This window comes from Lutra lutra, chromosome 8 (genome assembly GCF_902655055.1).
Source record: "Lutra lutra chromosome 8, mLutLut1.2, whole genome shotgun sequence".
Lineage (NCBI taxonomy): Eukaryota > Metazoa > Chordata > Mammalia > Carnivora > Mustelidae > Lutra > Lutra lutra.
In genome coordinates this window covers 88058674-88080451 of record NC_062285.1, presented here as the reverse complement: position 1 = coordinate 88080451, position 21778 = coordinate 88058674, and the positions used below count along the sequence as shown (strand labels likewise).

Here is a 21778-nt window from a genome sequence, read left to right as displayed (position 1 = left end):
ACATGGAGATCAGAGAGCAAAGTCCTTCAGCAGGGGACTAGCTCCCGAATGTGAGGAGCTAGGGGCATTCAATCAGAGTATAATTAAAGGCCAGCCTGGGGTTTAGCCTGCGCTCCATCAGTTAGAGGCTGGGTTACAAGAGCTCTCTGTCTGTGCTCTCCTGGTTCCCAGGCTTCGAGTTACGGCTGCCCATAGGAGAGTGCACAGGGGTAAGGTGGGGAAGCAAAGAAAAAATCAATCTGCTCGTACTAGACAGTGGGCAGCCACGGATGCCTTAGGTGGGGGAGGACGGATGGAGATCTCCTTAGATGATTAGCTAGGATTTCAGGGGGCAGGGCCGTGTCCCTTTGTCTCCTCCTCCCCAGATGAACCTTCGGACAGAGAACTTGTGTTTTGGCTCTGCCCATGGTAACCAAGTCTCTTTTTCGGTGAGGAGGAATGGGCTTCGGTAAACAAATCTATTTGTGTGACTTCTATTACTCATTTGAAGCAATGTCACTCCTTTTTCCACTGTGGTCTGTATGTGTGAGTCAGAGAGAGCCTAAACAGGCTTCTTTGAATTGATGGCTCACTCCCAGCCTCTCTTGACCAGCTGCCAACCTAGCAGGGCGTAACTTACCAACAAATCTTTTTTTTTTTTTTTTTAGTCAGACTGATTCATAGAAACTCCTTTAAAACAGAGTGAAAAGAAACCGCCCATCACACACCCCAGCACACCAGCGCTGGAAACTTATAACCCCGGGAAGCAGGTCCCTCCCCTCACTGCGGTCACATACCTCCAGAAGAGCAGACAAGGGCAGCCACCAGCTCCTGCTACTCAGGGTGCTTCAGTGCCCGGAATCCTCAGGTAGGACACCTTCCAGCGCCGCTGGGAAGCTCAGTGAACGTTCTCTTTTCTTCTCTGCTTTCCTTCTCCCGACCTTGTCATCTAAGTTTTGCTTTTTAATTTTTTTCTTGTGCTTTTTCTTCCTGTAATCCTCTGGATTGAATTCTTGAAACTTCTGGCTACAAGTGGATACCCAGAGGAAAATGCCTTTTGACATGGGGAGTTGGGAGCCCCGGGGAATTCGGCGGGCCTGGGCCGTGATTACGTTTTGCAGGAACTGGTTTCTTGCTTGGGAGCAGGGAGCGAGGACTTTGGAACACACCGGGATAAGGGATTCTTTACGGAGGAAACACTGCATACCTTTGAAAGGACTTGCCAGATGTTTTCCAGGTTGGCCGTTTTGATTCAAATGCATTCAGGGTTTGAGTTGTCTCTCTTGTCCATCGTTTGCTGATCTTTTTTGGATGATGGATCGATAGGTGCTTTTTAGTTCACTTTTGCTGTTGCTTAGACAAAGGGGTCTTTCAGCTTTTTCATTCACTTTTGTTTAAATATCAGTTTTACTTCTCCCTTCAAGGTGGGAGGAGGGGGTGGGGCTTTTTAAAGAAAACAGAGAGGTGGGGGGGGGGGGTTTCAACTAGTGTTTCAAATAATATGTGGGAGAGTTTCATTTGGTGCAAATCAGCCTGATGGGGAATCCAGACCAGAGCTCCTTCTTTCCTTGCCAGATGTAGAGGATGGGAAGAGGCAGGAGGGAAACAGGGAGGAGAGGGTGGGGTAGGGGAACTTCATCTGTTCCTGCTTTAAAAAAAAAAAGTTGAATGGCTTTGTGCTTCCACCCTAGAAATTTTAGAGCTGAGTGAAAAGATGCCATCTTAGCAATAATAAACTGATTTTTTTGGTTGATGTGAGATTTTTCCTCATGGAAGTCAGTGATTGTCTTGGACCATTTATCTTCTCACTCTTCCAAAATGCGGTTGTGCAAATGCAAACACTCATGCTAATCATAACGTGAATCTAGAGAAAGGAGGAAGGGTGATTTCTATTTGCTTTTTGTTTTGTTTTGTTTTGTTTTGGGTTAGCGTTTTGGTTGAGGTGTGGCCCATTTCGACATAGAGGCTGGTTTTATTTTCTCCCTACATAAACAAGCCGAGGAAAATGACAGGATTCAGCTTGTCTGACGAAATTAGGCTTTTCCTTCAGAAATGCTGTTGGTTGGAAGAGAAGATTTAAATGTAATCAGCCCGTGTACATTGCACAGACAAGACGCCTCGTAAAACTGCCCTCCAGGGGATGATTAACTAAGTGCAAGGGAAACTTTTCAAGATGCAGGGAACTCCCACATTTGCTTAAAATGTTTGTTATTTCCAGATTACATGGCTGTGGATTAAGGGAAGCCATTATTAGAGTCGATAGTAATGCTGTTCCATGAATCTAGTACAAATCTTCTTGTAGTTCTTGTTCAAGTTTAAACTATAGGCGATACTTCAGCGGTCAGCAGACAGAAAACACTGAGAAATCTGTGGGTGTAGACCATCCTGAATTGCATTTTTTGTGCAGCATTTCCCATTATGCTATAGTTCTAGAAGTGAGAAAATACACTATGATAAATGGTATTTCCTGGAGCTTGAGGGCAATTTTGAAAATGCCGTTCTAATTCCTGCTTTCCCCGCTGCCTCCAAAAAGAAAGAGTGAGGGAGGGGCACCTGGGTGGCTCAGTGGGTTAAAGCCTCTGCCTTCCGCTCAGGTCATGATCTCAGGGTCCTGGGATCGAGCCCCACATCGGGCTCTCTGCTCGGCAGGGAGCCTGCTTTCTCTTCTCTCTCTGCCTGCCTCTCTGCCTACTTGTGATCTCTGTCTGTCAAGTAAATAAATAAAACCTTTAAAAAAAAAAAAAGAAAAAAAGAAAGAGTGAGGGAGCTCCTTAGAGGCAGGAGTTTTTCTGGATTTCAGCTGCAAGTCTTTGAAAATCCTGAAATGTGAGGGTTATTTTTTCCTTCCCACCTTCAGAGGCCCACTGGATTCTGCCACAGACTGAAGAATGGGGCGGGGGTGGAGTGCTGTCTGGAGGGCGGCAGGCCATCCGGTCTGGCATCCTGGTCAGAGGACCCCCCAGATTTTACATTGTTTGAGGGCACTAAATTGTCCTGGGAGTTGGCAGAAGGCCATCAAGGGCCAGCCCAGAGCAGGCTACATCCCAGAACGGAGGCTGGCTACCTCCCAGGAGGACAGGGCACATCTCTGAGGGAGCGGAGGGCACATCCCTTCCACTGACCAGGAAGACTGTGACTTTCCCAACTCTTCCTGCTTCCCCTCCGGGGACCCTCTTAGGCCCATCCCCATCCAGTTCCAGGCGACCATCCAGACCTGGGGGCGCCCGTGGGAGTGGGCTCCATAAAGACCACCTGGGGTTGCAGAGCCCCTTGGCTTGGTCTGGAGGGGCAGGGGCTCTGGGGCCTTTCATTTAGGCCAGATGCTCTGGGGTCAATGGAGAGAGCACAGTCAGAGCCCTAGAAGGCTTTCAGACGAAGCAAAATGCTACTCTGTAGACTCCTCAGAGCCTGACTGGGGAGCAGATCTGAAAAATGGTCACAGAAAAGGGCACAAGGCAGGGGCGCCTGGGTGGCTCAGTGGGTTAAGGCCTCTGCCTTCGGCTCAGGTCATGATCTCAGGTCCTGAGATGGAGCCCCACATCGGGCTTCCTGCTCAGTGGGGAGCCTGCTTCCTCCTCTCTCTCTCTCTCTCTCTGCCTGCCTCTCTGCTTGCTTGTGATCTCTGTCTGTCAAATAAATAAATAATAAAGTCTTAAAAAAAAAAAAAGAAAAGGGCACAAGGCATATTTAGTTATGTTCTATCTTTAATTTTGTACACCAAATTCTCAGTTTGGGAGGGATTCTCAGTTTGAAAGATCAATTCATTCATTCTCCCACCATATGCAGAAATCCTATTTTAACACCACCTTGGACAGATGGCCATTTTGCATGTCCTTAAAATATGCAGAGTAGGGGGGCTTCCTACCTCAGAGTGCGCCTCCATGCTCCCCACCTCCATGCTGCGCACTGCCCCCCCACCCCGGCCCCACGTTGCTGGACAGCTCTAATTATTAGAAAATCTTAAATCCAGCCCAGTTGGCTTCTCTGTAACTTCTATACTTTGTTCTTAGGTCTGCAGTCCTCGGAACACAGAAATTCTCTATTCCGTTTTCGTTGTTGCTCTTCGCAGTTCCCTTTATCCTCTAAACACTTAACCCTTAATTAATATTTAATGGGTAAAACTTGTTGGATCAGTATGGTTATTATGACCTAAGACTCAAAAAGAACAGGAAGCATTTTTAAAGCTTTCAAACTATATATCTAGTCAGCTATACCCACATGATGGGATTCTGAGATATTTCATTTTCTAAACACATGAATATGGTTTCTTCTTTAACTTACCGGATGCCTGACACAAAAGCTTGGAGATGTTTGGGACTCTTGGATGTCCATACTCAGAAGGACACACCCAGTTGCTACCCACGAGGTCATGGTTAAATGAGTCCAAAACCAGAGGCACAGGCATCTAACTAACCCAGCCCTGTTCCGGTGATCCCATAACTTGGTTTATAGTTCTTGTAGCTCACACCTTCACATTGTTACCACCTGTCATGAGAACTACAGGAACAAGTTGCCAATCCATTGTAACCCTGGACTAATTGCTGGCTTGCAAGATGGATGTCAGCCCTGGGGAAGAGCTCATCAGCTTCAGCCAGGGTAGATCTGAAACTTTCTGACCATAAATTTCTCCTTTCCAATACTCTTTCTGGTTCTGCTTAGATGATCCCGAATTGTTATTTAGTAATCAAGGAAGCCCAAGTAGGGTTTCAATTAGTTGTCTTGAATTCACAGTACCCCACCTCCCAAACACAGACGTTGTGAGACCACTCTTATAACACTTCAGTCCCAGGTGCCCTGACTGGGTAAAAATAATTTCTCTTAATTTAACTGGGAGATCCACTGACACAGAAGCACAAAGATAAAAGTACAAGCCCTTGTGAAGTTTGCTGTTCTCTCTCTTCCTTTTTAAAAATCTCTGGGTCAGCGTTTTCTTCCCTGTTTTGGATATGGGCATTTCCTTGGAACTAAAATGGACTCCTCTGCTCTTGGTGCCTTTGGTTTTATAGGGATATGGCAGCTTTTGTAGTTCCAGAGTCTGTTTATGAATTCTCTGAGGTTCAAATGAGGTCCTTCAAATGAGGTTCAAATGAGGTCCTTAAAATTGAAAACGTAGGCACAGTGGTTGAAAGTGGGGGCAAGAATCTTGGGGCCGATGTGGAGTGACTGAACAGGGAGCTGGAGGGCTGTGGTCTCAGCCCGACTCTGCCCTAGAACCATGGGCAAGTTACCTGTCTTCTTGACTGAGGGAACTGAACTTGATGGTCTCCAAGGCCCCTTGTGGCTCTGAAATTCTAGCATTCTAAGATGTTATAGTCCTGTTTTGGAAATCCCTAGGCTCATGCTAATGGTGTAATCCATAAAAATTGGTAGAAATTTAAACGAGGCATCGTGTTGCATTGAAGATCATTTTAGGGAAGATTGAGGGTCCAGGCAGCCTCCTCTGCTTACCCACTCTGAGATTCCGTAGGCCTTATCATCAGATAGCAATGAGCATTCACCCAGCTTGGGAAGACAGGGAAGAGGTTTGAGTAATGAAGCATCAAGGGTACTAGCTCCGGTGAGAAGAGGCAGGCTCTGTAAGCCTGTTAAGACACTGACCACAGCAAAGGATTCACCGGTAACCAAACCCGGTTCAGGGAGAAATAGAGCTGGTCCTGGGAAAGGAACTCCACCCTCTTATCTGGGAGCCTGCAGCTCAGTGGGAGGGTGTGGTTGTGAAGGTGTGGATGGGTGAGAATAGGAGTAGAGGAGAGGGAGGGAGCAAGTGCAAAGGCCCGCATTTCCTTAGGCCTCTGTGTTGAGGGAGAGGAAAGGTGCCACTGGAAAGATTTAGAAAGAGGGAGAAAGAGTGAAGTGGAAAGAGAAAGCAGGGAGAAGGCCAAAGAGCAAGGGAGAAGTGTGAGGAGGATTTCATTCCAATTTCCTTCCTCCTTTTCTTTCATGCCCACTGTGGAGCCCAGCATGGGACTTGAACTCAGGACCCTGAGATCAAGACCTGAGCTGAGATTAAGAGGCGGAAACTTAAATTAACCACCCAGGTGCCCCTTATTTCCTTCCCTTCTTGTCTGGGGACTACCCACCCCCACTGTTTCAGAACAGTCCTTAGGGCCAAATATTTTGTTCTTTATCCCCTCAAAGGGAGGGGGGGGTGTCAAGCAACAAATATGGGTCAATACAGGCTTGGTGTCATTTGAATTTCCACTGAGTGTTTATGCCAACAGGGCAGCGATCACCCCTGACGTTTTCCCTCTTTTCAGAAGGGTCAGATCAGAGCTAAGAGCAAAATGAGGTCCTTGGTCCTTTGGCTTCATTCAAATAATCAAAGACCCCTCCCTAGGGGGCTGGGGCTGGGGAACTGGAGAGAGGTTTTCAACCCCAGAAACCGTGAGTTGGGCTGGTGGGTGTGTTCCCGCTTCCCTTTGCCGGATGTGGCTTTGGTGGGGAAGGGACCCGGGCGCGCGGGGCGGGGAGCAGGATGGAATGTTGGAAGCCTCTTTCAGGGCTCGCAGTGTGGGGATCTGGTGTGGGCGTTCCGGGGGGCCTCGCAGAGCTGACTCTGCTGGTGGGCCTCCTCAGCGGTAGGACAGGAAGCAGGAGCCCCCCTCCGCACCGTTTGGAGAGGCCCGGCTGACCCTCTGATTAACTAGGAGCGGGGGTGGAGGGTTGAGGCGGTGGGGGGAAGGAACAGAGCGAAGGGGAGCTCTGGAAGAAGTTCTAGAACGTCTGCCGAACCCTGCGAGGAATCCGGGAGAGAGAAGATGCTGGAGGGGGAGAGAGTGGGCTTCTGTTCGGATTCTGGCTGAGCTCTGGGGAAACTGCATTTCCGCCTTTGTTCAGGGATCGGAGTAAAGCACCTCGATGCGTCTCGATCCCTAAAGAACCCAGCGCCCCCCCCACCCCCCAAGACTGAGACCCCCGGCGGCCCACCCCGCGCCCTGGCCGGCCTCGGGGCAGGCGGCGTCGCTCGCGGCTCTGCGGGCTCTCCAGGCTGGGCCGGGGACGGCGTGTTGCCGCCACCTACTGGCGACCCGCCCAAGCGCCGCGGGGCCCGGGCCACACCTTGATTTTCGTCCCAAACCCGAGTTACCGAGTTACCGTCTGGGCAACCCCGCCCTTGAAGACGTTCTGGTCGCCAAAACACTCCTCTTTTGTCAGAAGCAGAAGACAGCTGCAGCTTCTGTCCGCACCGGGGGACATCGCCCAGGGGCCCGGCCAGCTGCGGTCTAGGGGCGTGGGCTGGCCCCGGCAACGCGGCCCAGGCTGGCCTGAGCTTTTGCAGATGTTGCCAGATCCACCCCGTCCTTGACGGGAAGGAGGACAAGGGGAAATGAGAGTGAGAGAGAGAGAGAGAGAGAGGTTACTCTCCTTGGGAGCGTTTGCGAAAACAAGATTCATGCTCCTCGTTTGCCTTCGGCAGTCGCTGGTCCTCAGATTCGGCCAGAGAAGCTTACAGCCCACTCTGCCGCCCGAACCTCATTGTATATCAAGTACCACAAAGAAAACCGACAACCCTATAGCCTTTGCGTCAGGCACCAGTCCTCACACTAGCCCTCTGAGGTCTATTAAGAAGTGTCGTAGTCAATCAACAAATCACCTCAGTGTACACGTTAAATATCTGGCAATTTTAATATGTCCAGTATACCTCAACAACACTGAAACTTTAAAAAAAAAAAAAAAAAAAAAAAGAAGAAGAAGTTGTGGCATCGGGATTTGAACCCGGAACCCATGCTCTACCACTGTATACTCCTATCTCTGTAGAAACCACCAGCTGGAGGTAGAGGGATTTTCCCAGAGTCAGCAGTTATTCAGAGGCAAAGTTTGTTTGAGATTTTGTCTAATAGGTGCTCCCCTCCTTCCCTTCCTCCCTCTTCTCTTTTTTCTTCTCTTCTCTTCTCTTTTCTATTCTTTCTCCCCCCTTCCTCCCTCCCTCCTTCCATCCTCCCTTCCTTCCTTCCTTCCTTCCTTTTTTTTTTTTTTAATAGCATGCTTGCTACCCCACCCCGTCCCCTGGTTCTTCATCCCTAACTATGCAAGAGTCTGTGCCCCTTTACACCAGTGTCAGACACACCCTACTCTTTCTATAAGAACCCTCACTTATTATGGCCAGACCACATTTGGGAAATGGAACTCCCTTTCCCCCCAAGACCATGAAAACAGAGCATGTAGTTACTTTTGTGGATCGATTCCTGATGTTTCTCCTGGTCATACAACCTGCCTTGAACGTGAAAACATCAGGCCCCAGAATAACGTGGGTATATTGAGGGACAACCTGAAATTCTTTCCTTCCACACCAAACATCAGATATCCAGAGGCAGAGGAAACGGTCCTTTGGGATCCTTTCTCTCCCCGTGTTTCCCACGGAGAAATTAACATTCCCCTCTCCCACCCCTACGTAAAAACAATATTTAGAATGGAAAGTACGCCTGACATAAAACAACAATAACAATGGCCAGAAGAGCTCATCCAAGGTCTCATCCACTCAACCTGCTTTTAATCCCAGCCTTTTCCTCCTCCGGATACATCCTCTCTGACTGCTCCCAAAAGAGAGTGTTTCCTTTTCTGCTTTTGTGTTAAATGGACGTCCACTTTGCCAACCCAAATCATCCTCCATGGGACACAAACACATCAAAACAAACTGACCAAAGCAGAATGATACTGGTGCGTAGAGGGTAGAAAGGAGAAGTGGCAGCCACTGGCCGTCTGGCTGGGGAGTCGACACAGAGATGGGGGCTGACTCCCGGAGATCATGTGACCAGGGGCAGCTTTGTCTTCCATCTTCTCTGTGCCTTGCAGGAAACACACATCGTTGGTCAGAGGGCGTGAGGCAGCTTTCTTCAAGGTTTGCAGTTTCCAGAAAGAGATGGAGATTTCCTAATTGGGAAAACATAAATCAATGAAAACACAGAATCATGTTTACAGTTGAATAAAATGAGGACTGTGTTGTGACGTGATTGAGTTTTGGGGATCTTAGGTGGTGTCCTTTGGCTAGTTCTCTGGTAGCCTGAGAGCTCTGCTACAAAGGTGGCCGTTCTAGAAGAGGTCTGAAGATAGAACTAAGATCAGGGGTCGTAGTTGCCAAGAGCAGATTCTGAGGTGTTGTCAGGAGGACTTCCTAATGGGAGCGTCTTGGCAAGTAGTGAGCTCCCTGTCACAGGAGGAGTTTAAGCATGGCTCAGATAGTTCTGTGATTTAGGTTTGTAGTTGAGGTTCATATATTGGGGAGGAATTTTAAGGCCCCTCTTCTCAGTCCAGAGATTCTATAACTTAAAGAGAAAAGCTAAACCCGTGGACAAATTAGTGTTTAGAAATGTAAGATATTTTCTTTGTATCTACTTATTTCCTCTTAAATAAAAGGCACCAAACACATATATACCCTTGCATATTCAAATGTCAAAGTTACTCAGGAAATTCATATGTTTACAAAGATATTTATATAGCAATATGTAACACAGAATTTGCATGTGATAAGATGCTCAATACATAGCTATAGTAGTGTATAAGTGATTTCTAAAAATTACAAAGGACTAAAGTTCATGTATGTAAGAAAAAAAATTGCCTTCCTAATAACGTTTATTTGCTCACTGAATGGAAGTTTACCTTGTAGATAAGACTCTTCCTTCAGAAACGTAGAACTTTAGGAGATGGGGAGCCAAATAATTCTGTAAGTAATTCTGTTACCAGACAGGCTGCCACTAGGGATTTTAATAAAAGGCTATGTAAGGACTATAGCGTGGTGGGGAAAATGAGTACTTCTGAACTGTGTAGGTTGGGAAGGCTTCCTAGAGGAGGCAGGATTTGAGCTTTTTTGAAAAATGTTCGATAGGTAGTTCCTGGAAGAAGGGCATTTTAAAAACAGGGCTTTTTCTTTGGAAACCATATTCTGAGGATTTTCAGGACCAGAGTAAGGTGTTTGGAGCCTCTTTCTCAGTGATGAGTGGGAGGGGTGGTGAGGTGTTTGGAGGATTTTGAGCAGAGGAGTAATAAGGTCGGATAATGCAGTGATGCGGGGGATATGTCAGAGAGGGAGGAGCTCGGAAGGAGCATCATGCCAGGGGCTGACGCTGTGGTGCCGGCTAGGATCTGAACGGGGCAAGGACAACATGAGCAGGAAGTAAGGAATAGATGCGGGGTAAATAATGGAGGAAGAACTCATGACCTGAATTGCTTTGGGCAATAAAATTGGGATGAGAGGAAGGAGAGATGGGGGATTTGGCAGCTGACCATTATTACTGTCTTCTCCCCAGAGAAGACGGGGTTATCCAAGGCGGTCAGGAAAATGACTAAACCATCTTCTAGCTAGCCAGCCGATTCACATGCTCTCAGAAAGCATTCTTGCACCATCTGGTAGAAGATGCCTCCACCGTGCCTTTGTCTGGGAGAATCTCACCCACTCGCAAATGATTCATGGACATTTGAGCTCTGCAAGACTCCCCTCTGCTCATGCAGCCCCTGCCCTCCCCACCCTCCACCCCCGTTTCTGATTATGTTACACGCCCAGGTTCAGGCTAGTTCTTCAGTGAGTCAAGCCCAGGATTTCCACCACTTCCTTTGCTGGAGAAGTGGGTTTTTGATTGTTCTGTTCTGTTGTATTGTTCCCAATTACTGTGACTTAGACCACCCTTAAAGAACTGTTTCCCCCAGACTCTGAGGCCAGGGGTTGAATAAATACACATACTCCATAGCAGGAAGAAGTTATCTGACCCTAGCTTAATAACCATGGATCCAAATTACAAATATCTAAACTCCCCTACTGCGTCTTTAGAAGTCAATTATCCTCAAAGTCTCTGCAGTATTAGGTACTCATCAGAAAAGGAAAGGTGTTCACAGGGGCCTGATTGATTTCTCGTGGCCAGAGCACCCTAAAAGCAAAGGCAAAGAGGCAATGCAAAGTAGTCTCAGCGCTATGTTCCTTTGATTCTTTCATATTTTAGGGGAGTAGGGAGGCATAAGAGGAAGGCAAGAAACCAATAAAGATTTAAGTGAATGGAGACAACTGGAGAGGACAGTCATCTCCCCAACCCCCCCCCCACATTAATTAGTCATTTATTCCTCCAATCACCAGCAGTTGTAATTCTCAAGGTCATTTCCACTAACTGTAATAATTTTCTTTTGGCAAAGAACTTAATCCAAATCTAGAATAGTTAGTGGTTGTGAGGTTTGCATCAGGACTAGGAGCTTAAAGAGACTGCAGCTCCTCTGTGGGCTGGGCAGTGGAGAAGAAAAGGGGAAGAATGGTCAACAGAAAAAGATGGTGGTGGTGGAAGGAAACTGGCTGGCCTGCACGTTTGGAAGAAAGAACAACAGAAAAGGGATATTAGAGAGCTGATGTGTGGCTCTAAATCTCTAACTTCCTTTTCTCTTAACACTCAACTTCTCTCTAGAGTCAACATTCATGCTTCCCATACTTTTCTCAGCTTTGCACTCAATGCCATGATAGCCCTGAGTACCCCAGTCCCCAGAAATCCTACTCTGCTTACAGTGATGGGTGGAGAAATGTGTTCCTGGCACCTCACATAGAACAGTCAGTGGATGTCCTATCCTTTGAGAACACTGTGATTGGCCTAGCTCTGTGGGCTTGGGTCTGAGAGTTAAGGTAATGTTATGGGAGTTCCCAGCAACCAGCTGACAAACTTTGGGACTGCCCAGTGCACCAAATGCTCTGAGGGGCAGGCATGGCACCTAATTGTCCAGGATTGCAATGCTGTTATTTTGTACTCTCCGGTGTGAGCTGCCCAGCTGGGACTAAGGGTTTGCTTTCCACTGGAGGGTGCTCTCCAGAACATTTTAGAGCGATGTGAGGAAGAAGCCAGTTCCTGTTTTAATGAAACAAATTGCCAAGAAAGAAAGTTGTAGCAGCCAATACCTCCAGTGATATGGATGTTCAGAAACGGTCTCTTTTCAGTGCTTTTTTATGACACAAGATACACACCAGGGTAAGGAATCAGTCTCCCTGCAAGCTACACTGCAAGTAGTGGGTGGGTGGAAGTTTCAAGAGCCCCCGACCTTCTGTTATTATTCCCATTATGCTCTGCTATTGGATAGATCTCCAGACATTCACCCACTGGGTGGCTCTCATGGTTTGTCTGTAAGGATATCAAGATTTGCCCTTCTACCCTACCTTTGGCTGAGGGTTTCTCTGCTGGGGGCTCTCTAGCATAGGGACTGGATAACGGGGAATAATCCAGGTAAGAAATTGAAGAAAATAGTTTGTTCTGTTTCCAGATGTGTTGGGGGGCCACTGAAAACAATGGAAGCCCGTCTAAGCTGACAATGGATGACACTAATGGAACCTGACAAATGAGGGGCAGTGAAAAGATGAAGAAAGTAGATGCATTATGAGCTAACTCCAGTTAAACAGCCCCTACTTCTAGTGGGATGCAGCAGCCAAAGTCAGAGGGAATTATGCGTTCTGTACACTAAGAGCTCCAGCTAATCGAAGACATTCTGCTCCTTTCCTTGGTGGACAGATGTGTCCCAATCACAGGAATCTGAGATGAAAGAGAGTCAATTTTTTTGCTTGATAACCTCACCCACTCCTCCAGCCTGCCCCAGGCAGGGAAATAATGATCGGGTGGGGCTTTGGCTTAGATCAGGAGTGAGATCCCGCCTTGGTTCCTGCGGCAGTGGCAGTGGGTCTCATTTCATAAGCAGACCGGAGCACACTTAGTTAAAATGCACCATGTTCAGGCCAGGGACCAAACACTGCTCATGTCAGGCAAAGAGAGCCTCTGCAGACAACTGGTTGGAAGGATAAGTGGCCAGGACATAATAGCAATACACATGGGGAAGCGCCAGGCCCTGAAAAACAGGGGACACCACACAGCAGGGCACTATAGGACCTCTCATTCCTAAGGCCATTACCCTCTAGGTCAAGAGTGAGATCCAGAGGCAGGGGGTGCCATGGATGGCCCAAAGTGAGGTCCAGTAGGAAGATGGTGTGTGGAAGGCAATAATGATCAAGTCATCAAAATGGAGAGGGTGAGAAGGGACAAAAGCAATGTGAGACTTCCTCTGCAGGGTTACATAGCAACCCAAGGAGACAGAAAGTGATGCTGAATTCCCAGCAGCAGGTAAGGCAGGGAACTCACAGCATTTTCCTCACCTCATTTAAAAGGCCTCACTTTGCGTATTGTATTCTATTCTGGGCCCCTCAATCACTTCCCTCTGTTAGGAGGATGTTTGTCAGTTAGAAGCCAAAGGAATAAAAACCACATTTATAGAGCCCAAGTTGGATTAAACATATGACTTGTTATGCAATATTTGTAACTCCCTACAGTCAGCCTCTTCCTTTCCCCAGGAAGGGCAGGATCAGGATCTAGTGATGGTGTGAATGTTGAGGGTGCCGGGAAGACAGCCAGGACAGGGATGAAAAGAGTGAGCTTTCTCCTTCTCATTCCCAAGGGTGTGTTCTTAGAAGTCTCCTCAGTCACGGGGCAGGTATTAGGCATAATGGCAATTTGTAGGAGATCCAAAATGGTTTATATACACTGCCCGGTGAAGTACACAGCAGATATCCCACTACTTGTACTTAACATGAGGTAGCCCGGTGACTAACTGACTTGCTATGTTGGTAACAGCTACTCTTAGTTTCACGGGATACTAATAGTAATGCTGATAACCACAGCCAAAGCAGCCACATTAGTACCTGCCATGTGGTGGACATTTCCAGTTTCATAAACAGGGTTCATAACCCTCTTATTTTCCTATGTGATGGGCATTATGGCCCCCTTTTTATATAGGAGGACACGGAGAACAGAAGGACATGACTAGGTGATTCTAACTCAACCTGTTCAATTCATAAACCTCTTTTCCCAGTGCATTAAAGTCAAGCAGAAAATTGTGGAGGTATGCGTGAACCCTCGGAAAACAAAAATGAATTTGAATGTGTGGGGAGATTATTCACAGCAGGCATGAAATCTCCAAGCTCTCTCCTGAGGCAGCAGGATAAACTCCATGATTTTTGTCATTCACAGTGAAATTGGACAAATCCCTACAAAGCAGCCTGGGTTGGAGGGAAACGCTGGGACTGGGAAAGAAGGCAGGGGTTGTTGGAGCAGGTTGGGATGGATGGTGGAAGCCGCAGTGTGCCTGTTATTCCTGACCTGTAAAGAGCAAGGCCCCTTTGTGTACATTAGAACACTCTAGATAATTTTTTTGAAGATTTTATTTATTTATTTAACACAGAGAGAGAGAGAGAGAGAGAGAGAGAGAGAGAGAGATCACAAGTAGGCAGAGAGGCAGGCAGAAGGGGAGAGGAAAGCAGTCTCTCCGCTGAGCAGAGAGCCTGATGCAGGGCTCGATCCGAAGACCCTGAGATCATGACCTGAGCCAAAGGCAGAGGCTTAACCCACTGAGCCACCCAGGCGCCACTAGATTTTTTTTTTTTAAAAGAACATTCTAGATTTTGAGTACCTGATGTGGAAAGTGAGAGGAGATAAAAGGCACTTGAAGTGTTGAGACCATAGCATCAGTGCTGGCCACTAAGTACCGGGGACAATAGGAAAGTAGCTCGAGCAGCTCAAAGCTTCAATTAAATTAGGTAGAGTGTGAGAGAGAAGGGGGACAATTGCAGGATGTGTCCAGCCATCTCCTCCCTAGGTGGGGACATCCACACATCCACCCTGGTGTGAATAACCTCTAGCTCTTTCCTTTTGAAGTCCCTTGAGACTGCATTGCATCGTAGCTATCTTGAGCATGAGAATGGAGCCCTCCCTCTGCAGCTACATAAATCAGAATACCCACTCCCATGTGCATCCTTCACACTTTCTTTATGATCAATGAACTCCGTTCTCTATGATTTCTTGTATGATCAATGGGCTCCCTTCTCCTCTGCTGAGATGATGGCTGAACAGTGTGGTTTACCTATGCCCATTTTTAATCTGTATTCGTTCCCAATCCTCCCACCATGTGATCTGTGCATTTGCCCATCTTCCCCACCGCGTCCTGCAGGGTTGAATGGTGTGTCAATGTCACGCACAAATAGAAGGCTCATTTAGTGATGTTTCCGTCTGCATACTTCTAAAGCCCCAGAACCGACATACTGCATCAAAGGAAATACAGCATCATGCCCTAGACCAATAGCAGAGTCCATACTATGAGGCAGATGCAGCCCAAAGGCTCAGGTACAACAATAAAAACCTGAAATATTCAGTCAGTAGGTGATCAGACCATTACACTGTAATTAGGTTGTTATAATTATTGACTGCCAAGCAGCATTATAATAACAGAAGTTGTGGCTTTTACATTTTGTATCTCACCCGGGAGCAAATTAGTAGCCTATTCAGCCCATGGGCGTCGAGTAAAAGCGGCTGTTGGGCAGAAGGGATCCACTTCTATTAATATCTCTGGGCGAACAGTTTGATAGAGCCATGGACACTTCCCTAGTGGAAAACGGAAATTTATATGACATCGTTGCACAGAGACTTGGAAAGGATAGCTGTGAAAAGGCCTTTAAAAAAAAAAAAATCAAAGTCTTATTTTGGTTCTTAAAACACAAACAAAATAAACGGTGATAAAGTGTTTTTTTTTTCTAGAAACAGGCTTTATTAGAGAGGCGAGTATATAGATATTTGAGAAGCAGAATCATGTTTATATTTAGGTATATGCAAATCGACGAATAGGAATTTAGGAAACTAGGTTAACAACATGTTTTCAGGAATTTATAATGAAATTGTGATGGTTTTTATTACAGCTCCTCGTAATTTTAGCAGACAGTCCACACGTGTGGGAACGCTGAATGGTCTGATTGAATCTGACAGTAACCTCGCCCCCCATTCCCCCCCCCCCCCCATCTTTTTTCTTTTCAGAACTCTCGTTGCTCTTCGAGGCATCAAGAAGCCAAGATGTTGGTATTACTGGCTGGTATCTTTGTGGTCCACATCGCCACTTGCATCATGTTATTTGTCGGCACCATTGCCAACGTGAGTAATACGTTCTTCTGTTCATTCATTCACCCAGAAGTTATCTGAATATTTACATAAGTTACTATAAAAGAAGTTTGAGCCACAATCCCTGCCCCTCGGGGAATATGCAGTTTAGTCGTGGGGAAAAAAAAAACCCAAAACCAAAAACCAAAAAAAGAACCCCAACACCCGCTGGCACTTCAAACAATGAAATAGCAGGAGGAGAAAAGCCGGTGTCTACCAAAGGGATCCCGCCAGGGCTGGAGGTGGCAAGGGGCTGGAGAAGAAAATGAGGCTTCTTTAGTCTCTGGCAGAACCTTCTCCGAGGTGGAGCTGAGGGGGGATGGGTAGATGGGCGGGTTTCTTGGCGGAGCATGAGTCGCGGAAGGAGCGGAGGGGTGCGTTCCAAGCAGGGGTGCTAGCCAGTATGCCTCGGTGAGAGGGAGAGGCTTTGTTCTGGCCAACGGTGGTCAGCACCACCCCACCACCCTCCCCCGGCGCGAGAGCAGAGCTTCCTTTCCTTCTGGGAACCCTGATTAGAAGGATGGAGGGGAGAGGGACGACGAGAAGCTTTGGTTGCCAGACCGACACGCTCGAATTCTGAGCCGATAGGAGCATGTGAAGGTGGAATTGTGCCAGATTAACCTGGTTCCACGGAATTCACTCACTCTAGCAAAACAATGCAAAAATATTTTTCTCTGAAGCTTGGGCTGCTCTGACCTCTAGCGGCCGTTTGTAGCATCAGAGTGGCTTTTATTGTGCTTTTCTCGGAAAGAGACAAGACCGATCCTGGCCCGTAAAAATCAAGGCCACCCATCATAGGGCGGCAAACGGTGGCTCCGGAATCTGTTTGCGTCCCTGTTACAGCTACAGGACAAATGGGTTTTGAAGTTCAGATAAAAGAGTTTTGCTACCGTTGGTGGATGTGGTCAGCACGAGCAAGGCTGCCCGTGAGCCCTCCTCCAGAGTGCAGGTCAGCCATTCGGTGCCCCAACCCTCAGGGCTCTCAGGGTAACAAGCCTGGTCAGTGACTTCACACTGCATCAGTGGTTCCCAGAGGGCTGAGTATCTGAATTATCAGCCCCTAGTACTGGGCTTGGCATACCATTGTTTATTGAATCAAGAGCAGGTGATCACACATCCTGGGCCCTGTCCTTCCAGCAGTGCTCATTCTAACGGGTGTTCTGGGTGCTTGTCTTCCAGAAGAGTAAGTATTTTTGTTGGGCAGGGTGGGAAGGGACATTGGCATCACAGCAAGCCTTGGGGAATACATGTTGGTCACTCTTCTACTTTCAGGGGCCCCACGTCCTTCCGTTTAGATGGAAGTGGCTTTTTTTTTTTTTAAGATTTTATTTATTTATTTGACAGAGATCACAAGGAGGCAGAGAGGCAGGCAGAGAGAGAGGGGGAAGCAGGCTCCCTGCTGAGCAGAGAGCCTGATGCGGGGCTCCATCCCAGGACCCTGGGATCATGACCTGAGCCGAAGGCAGAGGCTTTAACCCACTGAGCCACCCAGGCGCCCCGAGATGGAAATGGCTTCTTGACACCAAGACTCATTGCTGTTTCCTTCGTTGTCCACATTTCCTAGTTGCCTCCAGTTGAGCGGTTTTTTCCTTCTTCTTTTTTTCTAACCCCCTTAGGCTGTTACATGAAACGGTCTTTTTAAAAAGATTTTATTTATTTATTTGAGAGAGAGAGAGACAGAGAGAGTGAGCATGAACAGGGGGGAGGGGCAGAAGGAGAGAGAGGAGCAGACTCCCCGCTGAGCAGAGAGCCCCCTGTGGGGCTGGATCCCAGGACCCCTAGATCATGACCTGAGCGGAAGGCTGACGCTTAACCAACTGGGCCACCCAGGTGCCCCTAAAACGGTCTTGAGAGAGCGAATGGATGGTACATACTTAACACCAATTGCTCATTCTGTGTTTCTGCTTTTTAGAACCTCAGAATTTTAAACCACTACGGTTTAATTACTTCCTTTTTGTTGTTGTTAAGTAAGGAGGAATGTGAAGCCCAGAGAAACTGTGTGATTTTTCTTCAGTCACACAATCTTCCACCTTTTCTCTTGGGACCTCTGTGGCTTCTGTTTTTGTCAGACCTCATTTCCACAAAGAGGTGGGGGTGCTTAGCCTTACTTGAGGCTCAATGTGGGGTGTTGCTGAAGATTCGATCCTGACCCAAATCTGAGTTGCTATTTCTTTTCCTTTCAAAGCAAAGGGTCAACTTTTCAACCATTGCTTGTTTCCTTTTGGTTTCAGGTCTGGGTGGTTTCCGATGATAGACAAGGATCAGTTGGTCTTTGGAAAAACTGTACCATTGGTGGCTGTGATTATGTGCTGTCATATGCCAGCGAAGGTATGTCTTAGGGGACTGTGTTCAGTACTGACATTCGGGTGGTCAGGGAAACATGCACCCTGCCGGGGACCACTTAGCCTAATACCCTTCTTCTCCTCTTCCTGTGTCCACAGATGCCCTCAAGGCGGTGCAGGCCTTCATGATCCTCTCCATCATCTTCTCCGTCATCTCCCTCGTGGTCTTTGTGTTCCAGCTCTTCACCATGGAGAAGGGAAACCGCTTCTTCCTTTCTGGGGCCACCATGCTGGTGTGCTGTGAGTATCCTAGGGGCGGGCTCCTGTGTATGGCGGCCTTACCGTGGGCAATCCTGGCACTTTGGACAGAGGAGCACCTGGCTCAGTGAAGCTGCATTGGACAATTTTCTCCTCTGCTTGTTTGTTCTCTTTTTGAGAACCTCTGCTGGAGCTTGGAATTAGTACTGTCCTGTGCTTTAAACATGCTGCCCTATTTAAACCTAATGTTCCCGGGGGTGGGGGTGGGGTGACCAAGTGGCCGGGCGACCGAGTGGCCGGGCCCATTGCATGCCCTTGTACAGGAGACTCTTGAGGGCAGGGAGGTGGGTGTCCTTAGACAAAGCCACTGCCATAGTGCACGCCCGAGTTCCTGTTCTCATCCTTCTGTTGGTCTTCCCCAACACCCATAACTGGGTGAAAGGTTGTGTCGTTTTACACCCTGGGCAGCCCGCCTACATAGGCTGGGGTCTAGAAGGAAAAGCCAGGTGGTGGATGTGAAGTTCTCTGTTTTACTTTGCACTTGTAGCTACACAAACCGGTGTGGGTATGGGAGCCCAAACACCTCAGGTTTTATCAACACAACCATCAAGGTTGGTTCAAGGCCAATGAATAGAACTATCCTATGGGGCTAAACAGTCAGATTTTATTTTCCCAGTAAAATTTCCTTTTACTATGAGGGAAATTGAATCTTTTAAAAGTTACACAATTTTTTTCTTGGTTTTAATAGAAAAAAAAACAAAAACAAAAAATGAGGTCTTTTTTTTTTCCCCTTGTAGGGTTGTGTATTATGGTTGGAGTGTCCGTCTATACTCATCATTATGCCAGTGGTTATGGGACCAACTACTCCAAAAGTCACCATGGCTACTCCTTCATCCTGACCTGGATCTGCTTCTGCTTTAGCTTCATCATTGGCGTGCTCTATCTAGTCCTGAGAAAGAAATAAGGCCAAAGGAGTTCATGGGGATCCTGGGGCAGGGGGTGGGGAGAAGGAAGCCATTGAATCTGGGAGGGAAGTGGAAGATACCACGCAGGAAAACCCAAGGGGGGGTGGGGAGGGGAAGGAGGGTGGGAGAGGCTGGAAATCCAAACCATTTCTGGGAAGGTTCTCTACCATGGAGCTCCTGCCCTAGGGAGGGAGTAGTTGGCTACTCTCTGCTACTCTCTCAGCTGGAGAGCCTCTCTCCAGCCACCAGACTCGGCCTCCAGCTGTTCTTAGTTACACACACTGCCTGGGAACCCACCAGCTGCCGCACCACTGGCTCCACTCCTGAGGCTGAACTCTGGGTCTCGCACTGCGGTCCTCAGACCTATTGCATCAAGTTAAAATAGCGGTACAAGTTCCAGCAAGCACAGATCTTGTTTTTGTGTTGATTGTGCCAAGCCTGGAAGCCATCCCGCCTTTCTGACCCAAAGCAGAACATCACATTCCAGTCTGAAGGGCCTGTAGGAGGGGACTTTGGCCTGTGAGCCATTAGCCCTCTTTAGAACAGATATTTAACTCTGTGGAACTCAGTGGTATTTGTGATGAAATGGGAGAAAGACATAAAGTCCTAAGGCCAAATTGGTGGGTGAGTTAAACCAAGAAAGAGGATCCCAGGGGAAAGCCTGGGGGCTGGTCAGACCCCAGACTGGACCTCACGCAGTTGTCCCTCACAGAGAACTCCTGTTGTGGACTTTGCTAGACCTCTTGCTTAAAGCCAAAGCAGCTCTTTTGGCATTTCTGTAGCCACTCATGACCAGTTCTGTGGTGAAAGCACCACACAAATGATGAGACCAAGGGGCAGTCTCGTGACAGTGCTACAGTAGGGTTGTTTTTAGGATCCCCTGTTCATGCGATCAGTGTTTCTTTTAAGCACATACTGGGAGAGAGATGGACATGACTTCTTGTAACATGATTTATTACTCTCCCTCTAAATTATAACTTTGGAGGACGTTTTTCCTAAAAAAAAAAAAAAAAAATTATCTGCATTGGGGATCAGAACTCCTAGTCTCAGTGGTAGCTCTCTCTCTGACATGGGCTGGAGCCATTGCCTTTCAGAGGCCCTGTCTATCCTGCAAGTGAGGCAGGGCAATTCTGGAAGCTTAGTAAAACACACACAAACCAAAACCAAATAGATCCTTGGGGGAAAGGTGCTATATAATTGTAAAGTATTAAGCATACTAGATTTCAGTCATGATTAGAACAGAGTGCCTGCATTCCCAGGAAAATTGGAAAATTCCCATGAGACAAATAAAAACATAGGTGATAGACACATATTTTCTTTAAGAGAAAAAATAAAAAGCAAAAACTCCTGTGGTTCCCAGTCAGTTGGCAATTGGGCTGTGTGTTGCCATAGGAGCATTTCTATATAGGACTTAGTAGATGTATGTTATTCCTGGGGAAGCAGCATTGCTCTGGCCTGGAGCAGCTATTTCAAGCCATCTCAGATTCTGTCTAAAGGGGTCATTTTGGGAAGATACTTCCTTTATTACCAGAGAAGATCTACCCCAGGGGGAATGTGAGACATCTTGCTTACTTTTCCTTCTCCCAGCTCTCTTCTTATCCCATTTCTTACACACTTTTCCTTTCTGGGGAGTTGTCATGCCATGATTGCTGGTATTTATGTAAAAGGACTATGACTAAATATATTGCTCTATGTTCATTCTGGTTAAGGGAATATTGAGGACAGGCCACCAGATTACACAGGCTGGGGGTAGAGAGATGGCAAGCAAGAACTGTGGAATGATGAACTTTTTAATATGATTTAATTATCACATGATTATAGAAGGCTGTCTTATGTGCAGAAGCATACTTACATATCAGATATACTCAAAAGAGATACTCACATTATGTTGAAAAGTCAAACTATGACTGGAGTGAACCATGTATTCCCTTGTCTTTTACTTTATTTCTGTGACATTTATGTCTCATGTAATTTGCATTACATTGGTGGGTTGTTCTAGTACTGTATCTGGCTTCTCCTTTAATAGATTGATATTTCATATACTATAAATGTAAATATTTTGATACAAATGTTTATAACTCTAGGGACATAAAAGTAGATTCTGATTCCCTTCACCGTGTGAATGTTTTCTTCCTAAAAAAATGCAGGACAGTAGGGATAATAGTGACATTTATACTTAACGAAGTTGTCGATCAGTGCGATTTGAACAACTTGGCGTTTATTTGAGACATTAAACTACTTTCTGGTAATACATTAGGCATTCTACAAAAACTCAGGCAAATGAATGTTATTAGGTATAGTTTTATCTTAACATTAATTAAACCTCTAAAGCAAAAAATAGAACTTCATAAGCTACATCAGGGAGATG

General features: G+C 47.0%; 1 protein-coding gene across 2 annotated transcripts; it reads left to right on the top strand.

Annotated features, from left to right (window-relative positions):
* Positions 1-655: 655 nt before the first annotated feature.
* Positions 656-21524, top strand: EMP1 (epithelial membrane protein 1). 2 transcript variants are annotated; one of them, XM_047741732.1, is made up of 5 exons: positions 656-847; positions 15786-15899; positions 18137-18233; positions 18347-18487; positions 19243-21524. In XM_047741732.1, exons 2-5 carry the CDS (start codon positions 15822-15824, stop codon positions 19407-19409), a joined length of 483 nt encoding a protein of 160 aa, XP_047597688.1. In that variant the 5' UTR covers positions 656-847; positions 15786-15821; the 3' UTR covers positions 19410-21524. The 2 variants fall into 2 exon arrangements, with proteins under 2 accessions (XP_047597688.1, XP_047597689.1); XM_047741733.1 differs by lacking the exon at positions 656-847 and having other exon boundaries at positions 15767-15899.
* Positions 21525-21778: the final 254 nt, after the last annotated feature.